General features: G+C 36.9%; 1 protein-coding gene across 3 annotated transcripts in view; it reads right to left on the minus strand.

Annotated features, from left to right (window-relative positions):
• Positions 1-375: 375 nt before the first annotated feature.
• Positions 376-12,380, minus strand: part of LOC106073279 (uncharacterized) — a 40,192-nt gene continuing 28,187 nt past the window's right edge. For all 3 annotated transcript variants that reach the window (XM_013233797.2, XM_013233796.2, XM_013233798.2), the window contains exon 2: positions 376-5,996. In XM_013233797.2, coding sequence (XP_013089251.1) covers positions 4,508-5,935 — 1,428 coding nt within the window. In that variant the 5' untranslated portion in view covers positions 5,936-5,996 and the 3' untranslated portion in view covers positions 376-4,507. The remainder of the gene's footprint in view (positions 5,997-12,380) is intronic.

Genomic DNA, 12,380 nt, shown 5'->3' on the forward strand with positions numbered 1-12,380 from the left:
TCGATGCATGCACATCATAAATTACATGTGTTCCCTTCCAAAGAGTAAGATCATGGAAATCCTACGCGTATCCGTGTGTTAATTTAGTCGAATATTAATTAGAATCTTAAACTCCGCCAAGTCATTTTGTTTTTCATAGCTGATAAAAACAATCCGTCCCATGCTGTCATCATATGTATCATGGAGACACTAGGGGAAGAGTATCGTTGCATATGATGTCTGTATTGCTGTATATGCATAATTGGTTGGATATATGCCGATAACTGTTTCTCATAATGTTACTTTGGTCAACAACCGTTTACATTTTTTTCTTTCATATATATATTAAAAAAAAGACACAAACACCAAAAAAAAAAAAAAGACAACTCAGAGATGTGAAAATAATAATTCATTGTAATCATAAATTTTTAAGCACAAATTTTTAAATTGTGTCACGGATTCTCTCCGCTTGCACACCACTTACAATTAATCAAATCTTGTCACCCCTGATCACAATCTAAGATCAAACTTGTACCCAAACACCTAAGAGAAGGAATGACAAGAGGGGGAAACACCCGCATTCAGTCTCATCCTCTTGTTCACTTTTTTGTTTTTATATTAATAATAATACAAAGACTTTCATAAAAACACATTTTTATAAAGGAAATAGCTTCTAAAACACATTCCAGGATTTCCTGCATGATCGTGGAGACTGCTGCAGCGAAGGTCCAGAAAAAGATGACAATAAAGGTCTATAAAATGATGTTCATAACTTGTGCGCTTAGACCGTGAACAAGAACGGGAGATTGGATTTTGTCTATTGTGTATACTTCCTACACTTGATTCTGACAACGTAAACTTAAGAGAGATTTTGGTGATAAAAATCGAGTTTCCTTTCTTGTCATTCCATCTCTTCAGTGACACCCAACTCAGTCGTACAGAATAGAATCTAGCAAAAAGAGGATAGCTTCCCTTGTATGCACTACGGTATATAAATCAGAGATTCTCTCCCTTGTACACTAGAATATTCAAACAACTACTCCCTATGTACACAATGCAAACCAAAGCGCACCTAATTTACACACTAAATATCATACACATATCCAGCACAGACACCACCATATGGGCTCGCATAAAATGCCCAAAATTCGAAACATAAGTAACACAGACACTAACACATCTAGACTACAAACATACAGCCCCCCACCCCAGCACACATACACATCCAACACGCCTCAGTGAGTGCATGTCTAATAATATTCAACTATGAACACAAACCAAAAAAAAAAAAAAACACAGATAAATGTCTATATTACAAAATATGGCAGAACTAGTCTCCACAGTGTAGACCGTGAGTAAACATAACTTGAAGCTATGCAAACACTGCCTTCACTAAGTCAATAGATACAAAAAAAAATTAACATTATGCTCAACACAAAAAAAAATACATATAAATTATGTATATATATATATATTTATTTATTTATATTTGTACACTCATATATACAACACATAAAATACTGGGGAGAAAGGAGAGCTTTTACTATACATAAAGATAATTTAGGATACAACACATTCATAACATTCATATGCTCATTACAGACTACATGAAAAACTTGTCTAGACAATGTTCTGTTGTAGAAAAAACAAACTTAGCTATGGGCCTTTATCCATTGTCATATGTTTGCCTTTCCTGTATAAAGAAATTTTTTCATTTTTTTTTTCAATTTAGTATTTGGGGGGAATAAAAAAGGGGGGGGGGAATAAAAAGGGGGGGGGATTGATGAGTGAAGAAGGAAAGAACAGAAAAGAAAGGAACAGATATTGTCATTTTTAATGACATAAAAAGGGTGCACATTTTTAAGATGCTGAGAACTACTATTCTAAAACTTAAATATTCAACAGTATATTCTCAATTTTATTGGTGGTGGAGTGCTTACATCCATTACCACTTCCAGCAATGACAACCCCAAAGGCATGCGTCATAAATAGCCTCTGACAGCCAGTCCAACTTCTGGCCTTCACCTGCGGCTCAGATATTGAGTCCGGCGGAACTGTTCCCACTAACAGGAGAAAGGGCAAAGGCGAGTAACTGGCGCCTTAACCAGTAAGCTTTGGGCAGGAGAGGCTCGTTAGACATGGCTGGCTTCACACATAGGAGAAAGAAAACTCTGAATTCAAACCTCTGTTGCCTTCAGCTATACCCAATCATGGGAAAAGCTTCGGGAGTCAACCCTAAGGAAAAATCAGGAGCTGGCGACCCTAAGGCAGTTTGCAGCACCCGGTGCTACACCCTGGCAGAACCTGCGACGCCGCTGACTCCAAACTGTATCGGCACTGCCGTTCCTTTGGATACATCAGCTGCGTGGAGAGGGGGGAAAGTGATGTGTGGGTGATAGCTAATACCCAGACTTCGCGACTGAATGAGGACATAGATGGAGATAGAGAGATAGATTCTCAATTTAAAGTACAACAGAGTGACCTGCCTTATGTTGTCAATTTGAATAACAAAGCGTTTTTTTTTTAAATATTAAGATAAAATATGTAATATCTTTACCAATGGTTTGAGGAACAACAACAACAACAAAATATTTGGAACATATTTCCTTATGATCTATAGTGATAGGATAAAACATATATATATATATATATATATATATCAGTGTATCTGTATATACTGTAAACATACTAAGTTTCATTCCAATAATCCAAGAATGTGTCACTTTATTGCTAGTATGGCAGCTGTTTATAGTCTATAAATGCAAATGTTGACAGGCTAAATGCACGGTAGGGACACAGGAATAAATTAAAAGGGCATCACCAGACTATTTATAGAAGGCATTCATAGTTGAATGTTATGATATACAAAATTATTCATAACATTCAACAATTATTGTACTGTTGCAATATTTTGAAGTTGTTTTTGTTTGTCAAAAACTTTGAAAGAATGATGATTCATTATTTGAATTTTGTATATTTATTATGCTAGACAATTTATGTGGCTAGACTATTTATGTGGCTAGACAATTTATGTGTAAGTATTCTGAAAGTGTTGCCATCAAGTAATTTCAAATATGAATTAATTCCAACATCACATACTAGAGATTTTGTATTGAAATCTATGACTGTACTGAAAAGTATTGTCAAATGTAAAATACCATTGTATTGAATGGAAGAGTTTGTACATTTAAAAATGGAAAGATTATTAGAACAAATGAGTTTAGGTTTTTAATTTTTTTTTTTTTTGCTTTGACCAGAAAATGTTAACTATAATCATAAGTAATTTTATTGAATCTGACATCACAGATTGTGTATTTGACTTGAATTTTTTTTATGGCACTTTATATATATATACTCATTCTTCTTGTGCTTAGTTGGTTTATAACATGTGTAAACAAATAATGTTATAGACTTTTTTCTTAGTGCATATTACCTCCCCTTAAAACCCACATCAAAAAGTGCAAACTCAAGTTTACCCATTTACACCCCCCAAAAAAAAGAGAATATTTAGTTTTGAATTTTGTCATTTACCAATAAAATTAAAAATTGAATTAATAAATTTGGAGGGAGGGGGGAGAAGAGGGATAGTTACCATTTTTGTAAAACAAAAAAATTATTTATGTCAGAATGTACAAAAAAATAATTAAAAAATATATCATTCTTTCATTCTTTCAACAATTATGTGTTAACAACTAAGACAGTTATTTTTTTTTTAAACCTTGATAACTCGTCAACATATTTTATGTTTTCCACTGTAAACAAAAAATTTTTTCATCGATGGAGCTCTTCAGGAAAATGAAAAAAGTTACAAAGTGAAACCATGCAATGTGAAGGGGCGGAAAATGCTCCAAGGTCTTTCTCTATGTTCGCCAACACCACTATAATGTATTGACTTTATCCCTTTATCCACACAGCTGACTAAAAAAAAGATGCTACTCAAATAAAGCGACCACTATTAGTAATCAACTGCCCAGTGGGTTTCAGCTTTGAGAGGTTATCATTCACTCTCAAAAGGAATATGCCATGCCAATAAATGTAAAATGCCAAATAATTTAAGAATCCTTGAATGGACAGAACCCTAACCCTGACACTAGCCCCATTTGGTTGTCGTCATATTATATTTTTTTAACAACCATTATAAAGATTAAAACAAAGCATCTTGCTGCAGGTAGCGGCTTTGGGGCACTCATTTTTTTTTCAAACTAGAATACACACTGATCTTAATGATAAGTTCAATGCTCAGGTAAGAAATATAATTAACTCAAATTTAATGAATAAAATGTTTAAATTGTATGAACACTGTTGAAAAAAAAAACAACTGACTTTTTTTTAATACTTGGGAAAAAATAAATTAGAATAAATAAACATTTCAAGAACAAAAAACAAAACATTTTGTAAACATCCTTTCACCTTATAATTAAGGAGGAATAGTTTCCCCTGTGTGTGTGTGGGGGGGGGGATATGAAAATGAATGTTAAATGAAAGAAAATGACTCAAATTTAAATTTTGTGGTTGGGGTTTTTAGAGCTCAAGCTTTCAAACTGTGTTCCACTTGTAATTCTATGAGATCAACTAGACTAATACGAATTTTCTTTTGTCCATCTGGTGTGTGACGAATGTAATCCACGCTGCAGGGTTTCTTGGGAGCTTCCTCGCAACGCTCCATTAGGATTTTTGAAATGCAGAAGTCAATAAAGCTTATTTTGTTGGAATCGTTGACACCCTCTTGGATGCCCACGGGAGGTGGGGTGTCCGCTACTTTCACCTCCTGCTGAGCAGCAGAGCATTCGGGCTTGACTAGGTCGTGGTATAATCCGGCAGTTCTAGACAGCAGAAGAGATTTCTTACTTTTGATTTTCAAAGGGGGCTCACCGTGACCCTGTGGCCGACCATTAGAGCTGATGGTAGACACTGGCGATGTAACGTCCGACTGAGGTAGAGCCGTGTCTGAATGCTGGGAAACACTGGAAGAAGTCAATGCCTGATTTGTTAAGCCTCCTGCGGGAGCCTGACATCTGTCATGAGAGTGAAGCAAGGGTTTGACTTTTTGTTCACACTTCGATTCAGTTAATGTAGGTTTCATGGCAGGGGCTAAACCTTCACTGACCACACGGACCTTCAAGTCTGGCGACTTTGAGGATCCAAGTAACCTGCTGAGTTCGCTCTCTTCTTTGTAATTTTTATTGGATAACTGGACACTGGGTCTTCCGTTCCATGAACAGGAACCATCCTGATAAGTTTTAACGTCTTTGGGATAGTAAGCACTGGAATCTGCTCCACCTCTTTCTGAATCTGCAACCAATCGCTTTTCATTGACCACCTTAGTGTAGACAACTGATTGAGTGTTGAAGTCATGAAGGACAGGACTTTGATCTTCCTCGTGGTATGGTTTGGACTGATATCCCTCGGACAGGACGCTGTGGTCAGATGGATGGGTTATTGTGTAGGGTGATGATGGTGAAAAAACAGCAGGAGATAATCGGGACGCCTGGTAAGCTCCGGGCTTGAAATTGCCAGCAAAGTAACCCGGACTTGGACTTCGGTGAGAATGGACATGATAAGATGATTCTAATGGGACTGTTGGTGATGGTACACTGTTTGGTGATCTGGACATCCCTGAGTGCTGCAGAGTGTAGGGGCTTGCTCGCTGCAAATTATTATCCACATAGGAATACACACTTGGGAAGTCTATGTGCTCCTTAATGGCATAGTCCAAGCGAGGCCTCTTGGCAACAGGCTCATGACTCTTAGTTCTAACGCTGAGATCCAGAGGCTGAGCATCGTCTAGGTGACCATAGGTCAAAACCTCGCGGCCTCCTCTTGGACATGCCGCCGAAGGGTAGGACGAAGAGACTGGCGAATGCAGAGAATCCGTAGATAATGGAGAACAGCTGCCACTCTTGGAATACGGTCGATCACAGTAGGTGTAAGACACACTCGGATGATTGTATGGCATTTTTAAGACGTAGCTGGCAGCCACAGGAGTCAATAATGGCAGTTCAAAAAGAGGAGACGATCTGAAAGAAAGAAAATAAAACTTTATATACTTAAATCTTTACCCACAAAAAAAAAATATTTTAAACTTCAGAGTTATAAGGTAAATTAGCACATTACATAGTCTTACTGGCAATTTAAGAAACCACAAAACAAGCTCTAGATATTGGTATAAAATCTAAATTATGTTATCAGTTTAGATTTCAGTTCTAATCTCAATCCAACGACCTTATTTTAACCTAATTATAAGTATGGAGTCATGATGACATGTAGTCATTGCAATTGCGAGAATGACGCCAAATGATTCTAATGGGGTCATGTCAAAGAAATGAATGTTTTATTTCTGGTGGCTACTTGTCTACATAAAATGCACGTAGTTAATGGGAAATTGTCCAAAGAAACTTCCTTTTTGCCTTAAACGCTGTATTAAATAGTTTCATGTTATTTTATGAATAGAAATAAATATTTTTTGGAAAGCTATCCAAATAAAAATATTTGCACTTTTTGTTTACAAGTTGTGGCAGGGGTGGGTCAGGCGAGATATATATAAACAGTTAATAGTTAATGGATATCTGCTAAATAGATATTCTACAGGAAATTAGATTTTTTCCCCTAACTTGTTGTTTCAAAACTTTAGTTCGGTGTGGCTATTAAATGGGAAAAGTCTTTGTAATAAGCTGCTACGGTCAGTCCGAAATGACATGAAATGATTGCTATCCTCAGTGTAATGTGGTCTGTGTGTGCTATACTCTGTCTACTGTGGTCTGTGTGCTATCCTGTGTGTGCTGCGGTCTGTATACAACTTGAAAGAGGACAAGGTGAGAACGCACGGCACGAGGTCAGCTCGAGTGCCCTCTGCCGTCCCACACCCCCTCCCCCGCCCCAACACCAGGCTTGAGCTGTTTATCGATTTCAGAACGATGAATAACCCTTTCTCCCATCGATTTGGTTTTTTACTTTATCAAAGGCCCAGTATCTGCCAAGTTTGGTTTTATATTAGGGCCAAAGAACGTCCGAGTTTTTCGACCACATTTTTTTTTCTTTTTTAGCGTTTGCTTTTTTTACTCACGAATCGTAGAGAACGTCACAGCAGAAGTCGGTCGGCGTCTGGGAGAGGGTGAGGAGGAGGGGTACTCTACCAAGCATCCAGCGTTGGGAGGGGGGGGGCGATAAAGGTTGGGGGAAGCCGCCAGTCAAGGGGAAAGACTCGCACTCATGCGAAAAAGGGGTGGGGGTGGGTGCTTAAAACGTGCGTCATCGGAGACCTCGAGATTCCCCCCCCCCTCAACTAATGTTTACCTTTTTAGTGGCGGGGGTAGGGGGGAGAGGGTGTGAATGGGGAATCTAAAAATAACTTCAAGGTGAAATAGGCAGACATGTAACAGCACGTCTTTTTTTAAATCGCCTTTTACAAAAACTTTAAAGATGAATGCAAAGTTCGTGTTAAGGACGCACGCACACACACACACCCCATTCTCAACAACAAATAATGTTGCAGTCACTTTCATCTCGATTTGAAGAATAGTCTGGGGATCGAGCCCAAAAATCATTCGCGTTAATAGCCTTTGTCAACTCAGCTAACCAGCCCTACAACTATTTTAGCTTGAAATAAGATCGGATAGAGTCAGATTTGATCAAATTTGTTAGAATCGGATTAGATTGTGCGAAAGTTTTAGCTTGAAATAGGACAACACATTCATGCCGAAGTCCACTTCTCCTTCCAGCGTTTTCCATCCTTGAAAAGAGTGTATAGAAGGAACTAACAGAGAAGAGGAACTCTCCGGGACTTATCATTCATTAAGATGATTGACTGTGATAATGTTTTATGCCTGTCTTTGAGAAATCTTTATTCGAAATATGTCTTGCTTTAAGAAAAATACTGCATACTGCACTCTAACTCTTTGACAAGAAAAACACTTTCAAATTCTACACTGTAACTCTTTGACAAGAAAAACACTTTCAAATACTGCACTCTAAAAACTTTTAACAAGAAAAACACTTTCAAATACTGCGCTCTAACTCTAAACAAGAAAAACACTTTCAAATACTGCACTCTAAATCTTAACAAGAAAAACACTTTCAAATACTGCACTCTAAAAACTTTTAACAAGAAAAACACTTTCAAATACTGCACTCTAAAAACTTTTAACAAGAAAAACACTTTCAAATACTGCACTCTAACTCTTAACAAGAAAAACACTTTCAAATACTGCACTCTAACTCTTAACAAGAAAAACACTTTCAAATACTGCGCTCTAACTCTTAACAAGAAAAACACTTTCAAATACTGCACTCTAACTCTTAACAAGAAAAACACTTTCAAATACTGCACTCTAACTCTTAACAAGAAAAACACTTTCAAATACTGCGCTCTAAAAACTCTTCAAGAAAAACACTTTCAAATACTGCACTCTAAAAACTTTTAACAAGAAAAACACTTTCAAATACTGCACTCTAAAAACTTTTAACAAGAAAAACACTTTCAAATACTGCACTCGAACTCTTTGACAATAAAAACACTTTCAAATACTGCACTCTAAAAACTTTTAACAAGAAAAACACTTTCAAATACTGCACTCTAACTCTTAACAAGAAAAACACTTTCAAATACTGCACTCTAAAAACTTTTAACAAGAAAAACACTTTCAAATACTGCACTCTAACTCTTAACAAGAAAAACACTTTCAAATACTGCACTCTAAAAACTTTTAACAAGAAAAACACTTTCAAATACTGCACTCTAAAAACTTTTAACAAGAAAAACACTTTCAAATACTGCACTCTAAAAACTCTTCAAGGAAAACACTTTCAAATACTGCACTCTAAAAACTTTTAACAAGAAAAACACTTTCAAATACTGCGCTCTAACTCTTAACAAGAAAAACACTTTCGAATACTGCACTCTAAAAACTCTTCAAGGAAAACACCTTTCAAATACTGCACTATTCTAACTCTCCAAACGATCCCTTACATACAGATCTAGATGGCTGAATGACACTGGATGGTTGTATGGCTTACTGAATTTTAAGAAAAATATGTTCTATTTAAGCAACCATTTTAGGATTATGTTGGCCTGGTCGACATAAGTCGAATGAAGAGTATGATTGATCCTCGCAAAAAAAAAAATTGTCAAAACATTATGACTTTTATACACTGAAAGAATTCTAGGTTACACAGAACTAACATTTAGCGAGCACGCGCAAACTGAAAGAACTTAATACCGCAACAATAAATCACATTCATCAAAGCCTTATTCGTCAGATGCATACTTAGCAACATTGCAATGGTTAACTGGCCACCATAATTAGTACATATTATTATAGAATTGAATGATGTGCGAAAAAAAAAAGATGATAAATGACTACTTAGGAGCACCGTAGTTTTTTGTTTTTTTTTTAATCGCGCGAGAACGCGTGTGTGAGAGATGGGGGGAAGAAGAGTGTGAAGGGGAGCGATGAGACAAACCGTGTGAGACAAAACGTGAGACAAAGAGCAAGAAGGTGGGGAGGAGAGAAAGAGAGAGAGAGAGAAAGAACGAGAAAGAGAAGAAAATTATCACGCGAAAGAAACGTGCCAATAGACCAGTTTGGTGCACCATACATTTGTACTGAATTAAATCTCTAAGGGGAGAGGGGAGAAAATCTGCTGAGCAAGCGTTTTGAATTTTTTTTTTTTTTTTAAAGATATTCTAAGTAATACATGGCGAGGAACTTGATAGCAGATGGACAATACCGTTATAAGAATATAATGTCTTGGTATTTACGAGACTCACTAAATGTATCCATTCGTGTCACATAAACTGTAATAATTCGGTAAAAAGTTCTTTTCGGGTCACTGGGAATTTTAAAAGGAAAAAAAAAAGGTGCTTTTGTTTCCGCAAGTAACTGGTGGCATATGGGACCAGCTCCGATGTGCGTCCCCCGACATTTAGTGCATATTACCAAGACTTTTTTTTGTAAACAAGTTTCATAGGTCGAAAATATATATATATATTTGTTTTGGCATTCACATTTAGTCCAATTTTCACCCTAAGCAAATTCCACAAACAATCAAAACCCGTCTAATAATACGCAGTGGACTTTATTCTGGTCATTTATCTTATAATATTGGATATCGGTCTATGTGCTAGAAGTTTGACCAGACCAGCTCTTAGACCTAGATCTAGATCTGTGTGCTAAAGTAGATTTAATTTATTTACATTGTAGTACGTAGCAAAATAACATTATGAAAGTATTTTGGTGTGACTATCAACAGAAAAAAAAACTAGATCTAGAACAAGAGTTAGATTTCAGTGAAAAAAAATGACAGTTAAATTAAATTAATCTTGCACCTAGACCTAGTCGTTACAGAGCTAGATCTAGATCAAATGCACAGCAGCAAGGCCAAGTAATGTCTTTAAACGCTTAGTAGCGTGTGTCAGTGTATGTTTAACATTAACCCAAAGCATTAACTCGAATAATTTAAAAAAAATGGGACTAATTATAGACATTTGTTTTCTCTTTTACGACATATGAAAAGAAATACACCTTATTATACGGGCGTTAAAAAAATAGCACATTTCCTCATCTATTCGTTACATATTTCACCGCCATTTTTTTTTTCAGGCTAAGTAGGTCAGCGATATCGCTCGTCTAGGACTCGAAGTTGAAGGACGTCACACAGCAAGGGACGAGTGTTGGGTTTGGGAATTAGGACAGAACAGCGCGCTACCAAGTCGGCCCCGTATAGCGCACACATGCACAGACAAAAGGGTGAGGTTAATGCCTAACATTGTCGACACAAGGCCAGAGTATTCCATTCTGTTTATCTATAAGTGTAATCAGAAAGCATGCTGAGATATGCTATCAGCAGAAGGTGAACGAGATGTCTGGGACAGTTGCAAGGTGTTTTCGGGTTATAAATTACAAATATAAACAAACACTGCTCTAATTTAATTAAACGATAACGACTTCAGTGTTATTGGCTTCTTTTTTTTTTATAAAAATGAGTTTTAAAAAAGGCCAGATGAATGTGCACTGAATTTACTAATGAGTTAACCTAAAGGCAATGACAGAAAGAGTCTTTTGATCAGAGTAATAGCGGAAGTAATGGATAAGTGGTTGTCGGTGGATGCTCTCGCGTGACCTCTTCACGGTAACAATTTCAAGCCACGGCTTGTGAAATAAATGCATAAACATGTTGACCTATTACAAGTTATATTCTTTTTCTTTTAAAGTAGGTGTTGATCTGAAACAAATCCAAATCGATATGTGTAACAGCATCTGTAAATCTTAAATAAATACTGAACATGTATATTAAGAGGATTAGACTACTATATTCTTTCTGTACTTATTTTATAGATTGACGAGACCAATCAATAAAAACTCAATGCTTCATTATACAAAAAGTTTTAAAACTATATTTTTGACACAGTGGTACAGAATTTATCAAATCATCCTCAATTACACATTTGAAGAATAAAAAAATCAAAATCGTGGACAATTCTTATCACAGCGAAGAAGAAAGTTATACGTTTTACATAACAGTGACAGGCTCAAAGTAAAATTTAGTAATGAAAACTTACAGAACTTGTTATAATTACGTAATATATACTAGGAGTAACCGGTGGGTATAAAAAAAGTAATTTAAAAGTATCTCCCAAAAATTTAGACAAAATCTAGGACAGTGCTAACCACTACGGAGCTAACAACTACAGTGCTAAAACTGCTGCAGTGCTAACAACTACGGGGCTATCGGCTACAGTGCCAACAGCTACAGGTCTTACAACCATTGTGCAAGAAGCCACACAACCTGTTTCTAAAAATAACTACGAACAACACCCCAACAAAAAAAAACTAGCATTTTTGTCAGAACAATAAGATGTCGTCATTAAGCCACCCCACTGCAATCACAAGCGTTTCAACACCAAACCTTGCGTAACAAAACAAGCAACAACAACAAAAATACGCCCCAGACAAATTTTATAAGAGAAACATGACCCCCAACCCTAAGGGGCGAGGGGGGTGGCTTAAGCGTAGGAGGGCAAGTTAGTCACGTGTTCTATCACCAAACGCCACAGTTTCTTAGGGAGTTGGTCAGGCACAGACCAGGCCATATGAGATACCGTAAGATCACTGACTGACATGAATGACAATCGAACAACACAATAGTTTGCTCCGTGACACTGAATGTGTTTTACGAGCTAATTTACAGTCCCGTGATTCCCTGGTAGATTTTAATTGGATAATAGAGTGGGAAAGGGGGTGGCATGGCGACATTCATTAACATAGTCCAGTGGTTCCCAAACGTCGCACATTCTGAGCATTTAGCCGTGACCAATCGTTGTGAAAGGCCTCAACACTGACCTGCGACGTTGCAACCTGTGGGCAGTGGAGACCGGTGGCTCTTGCCACGTCACAGGTCTGTAC

The sequence above is a fragment of the Biomphalaria glabrata genome, chromosome 12 (assembly GCF_947242115.1).
Source record: "Biomphalaria glabrata chromosome 12, xgBioGlab47.1, whole genome shotgun sequence".
Taxonomy (NCBI): Eukaryota; Metazoa; Mollusca; class Gastropoda; family Planorbidae; genus Biomphalaria; species Biomphalaria glabrata.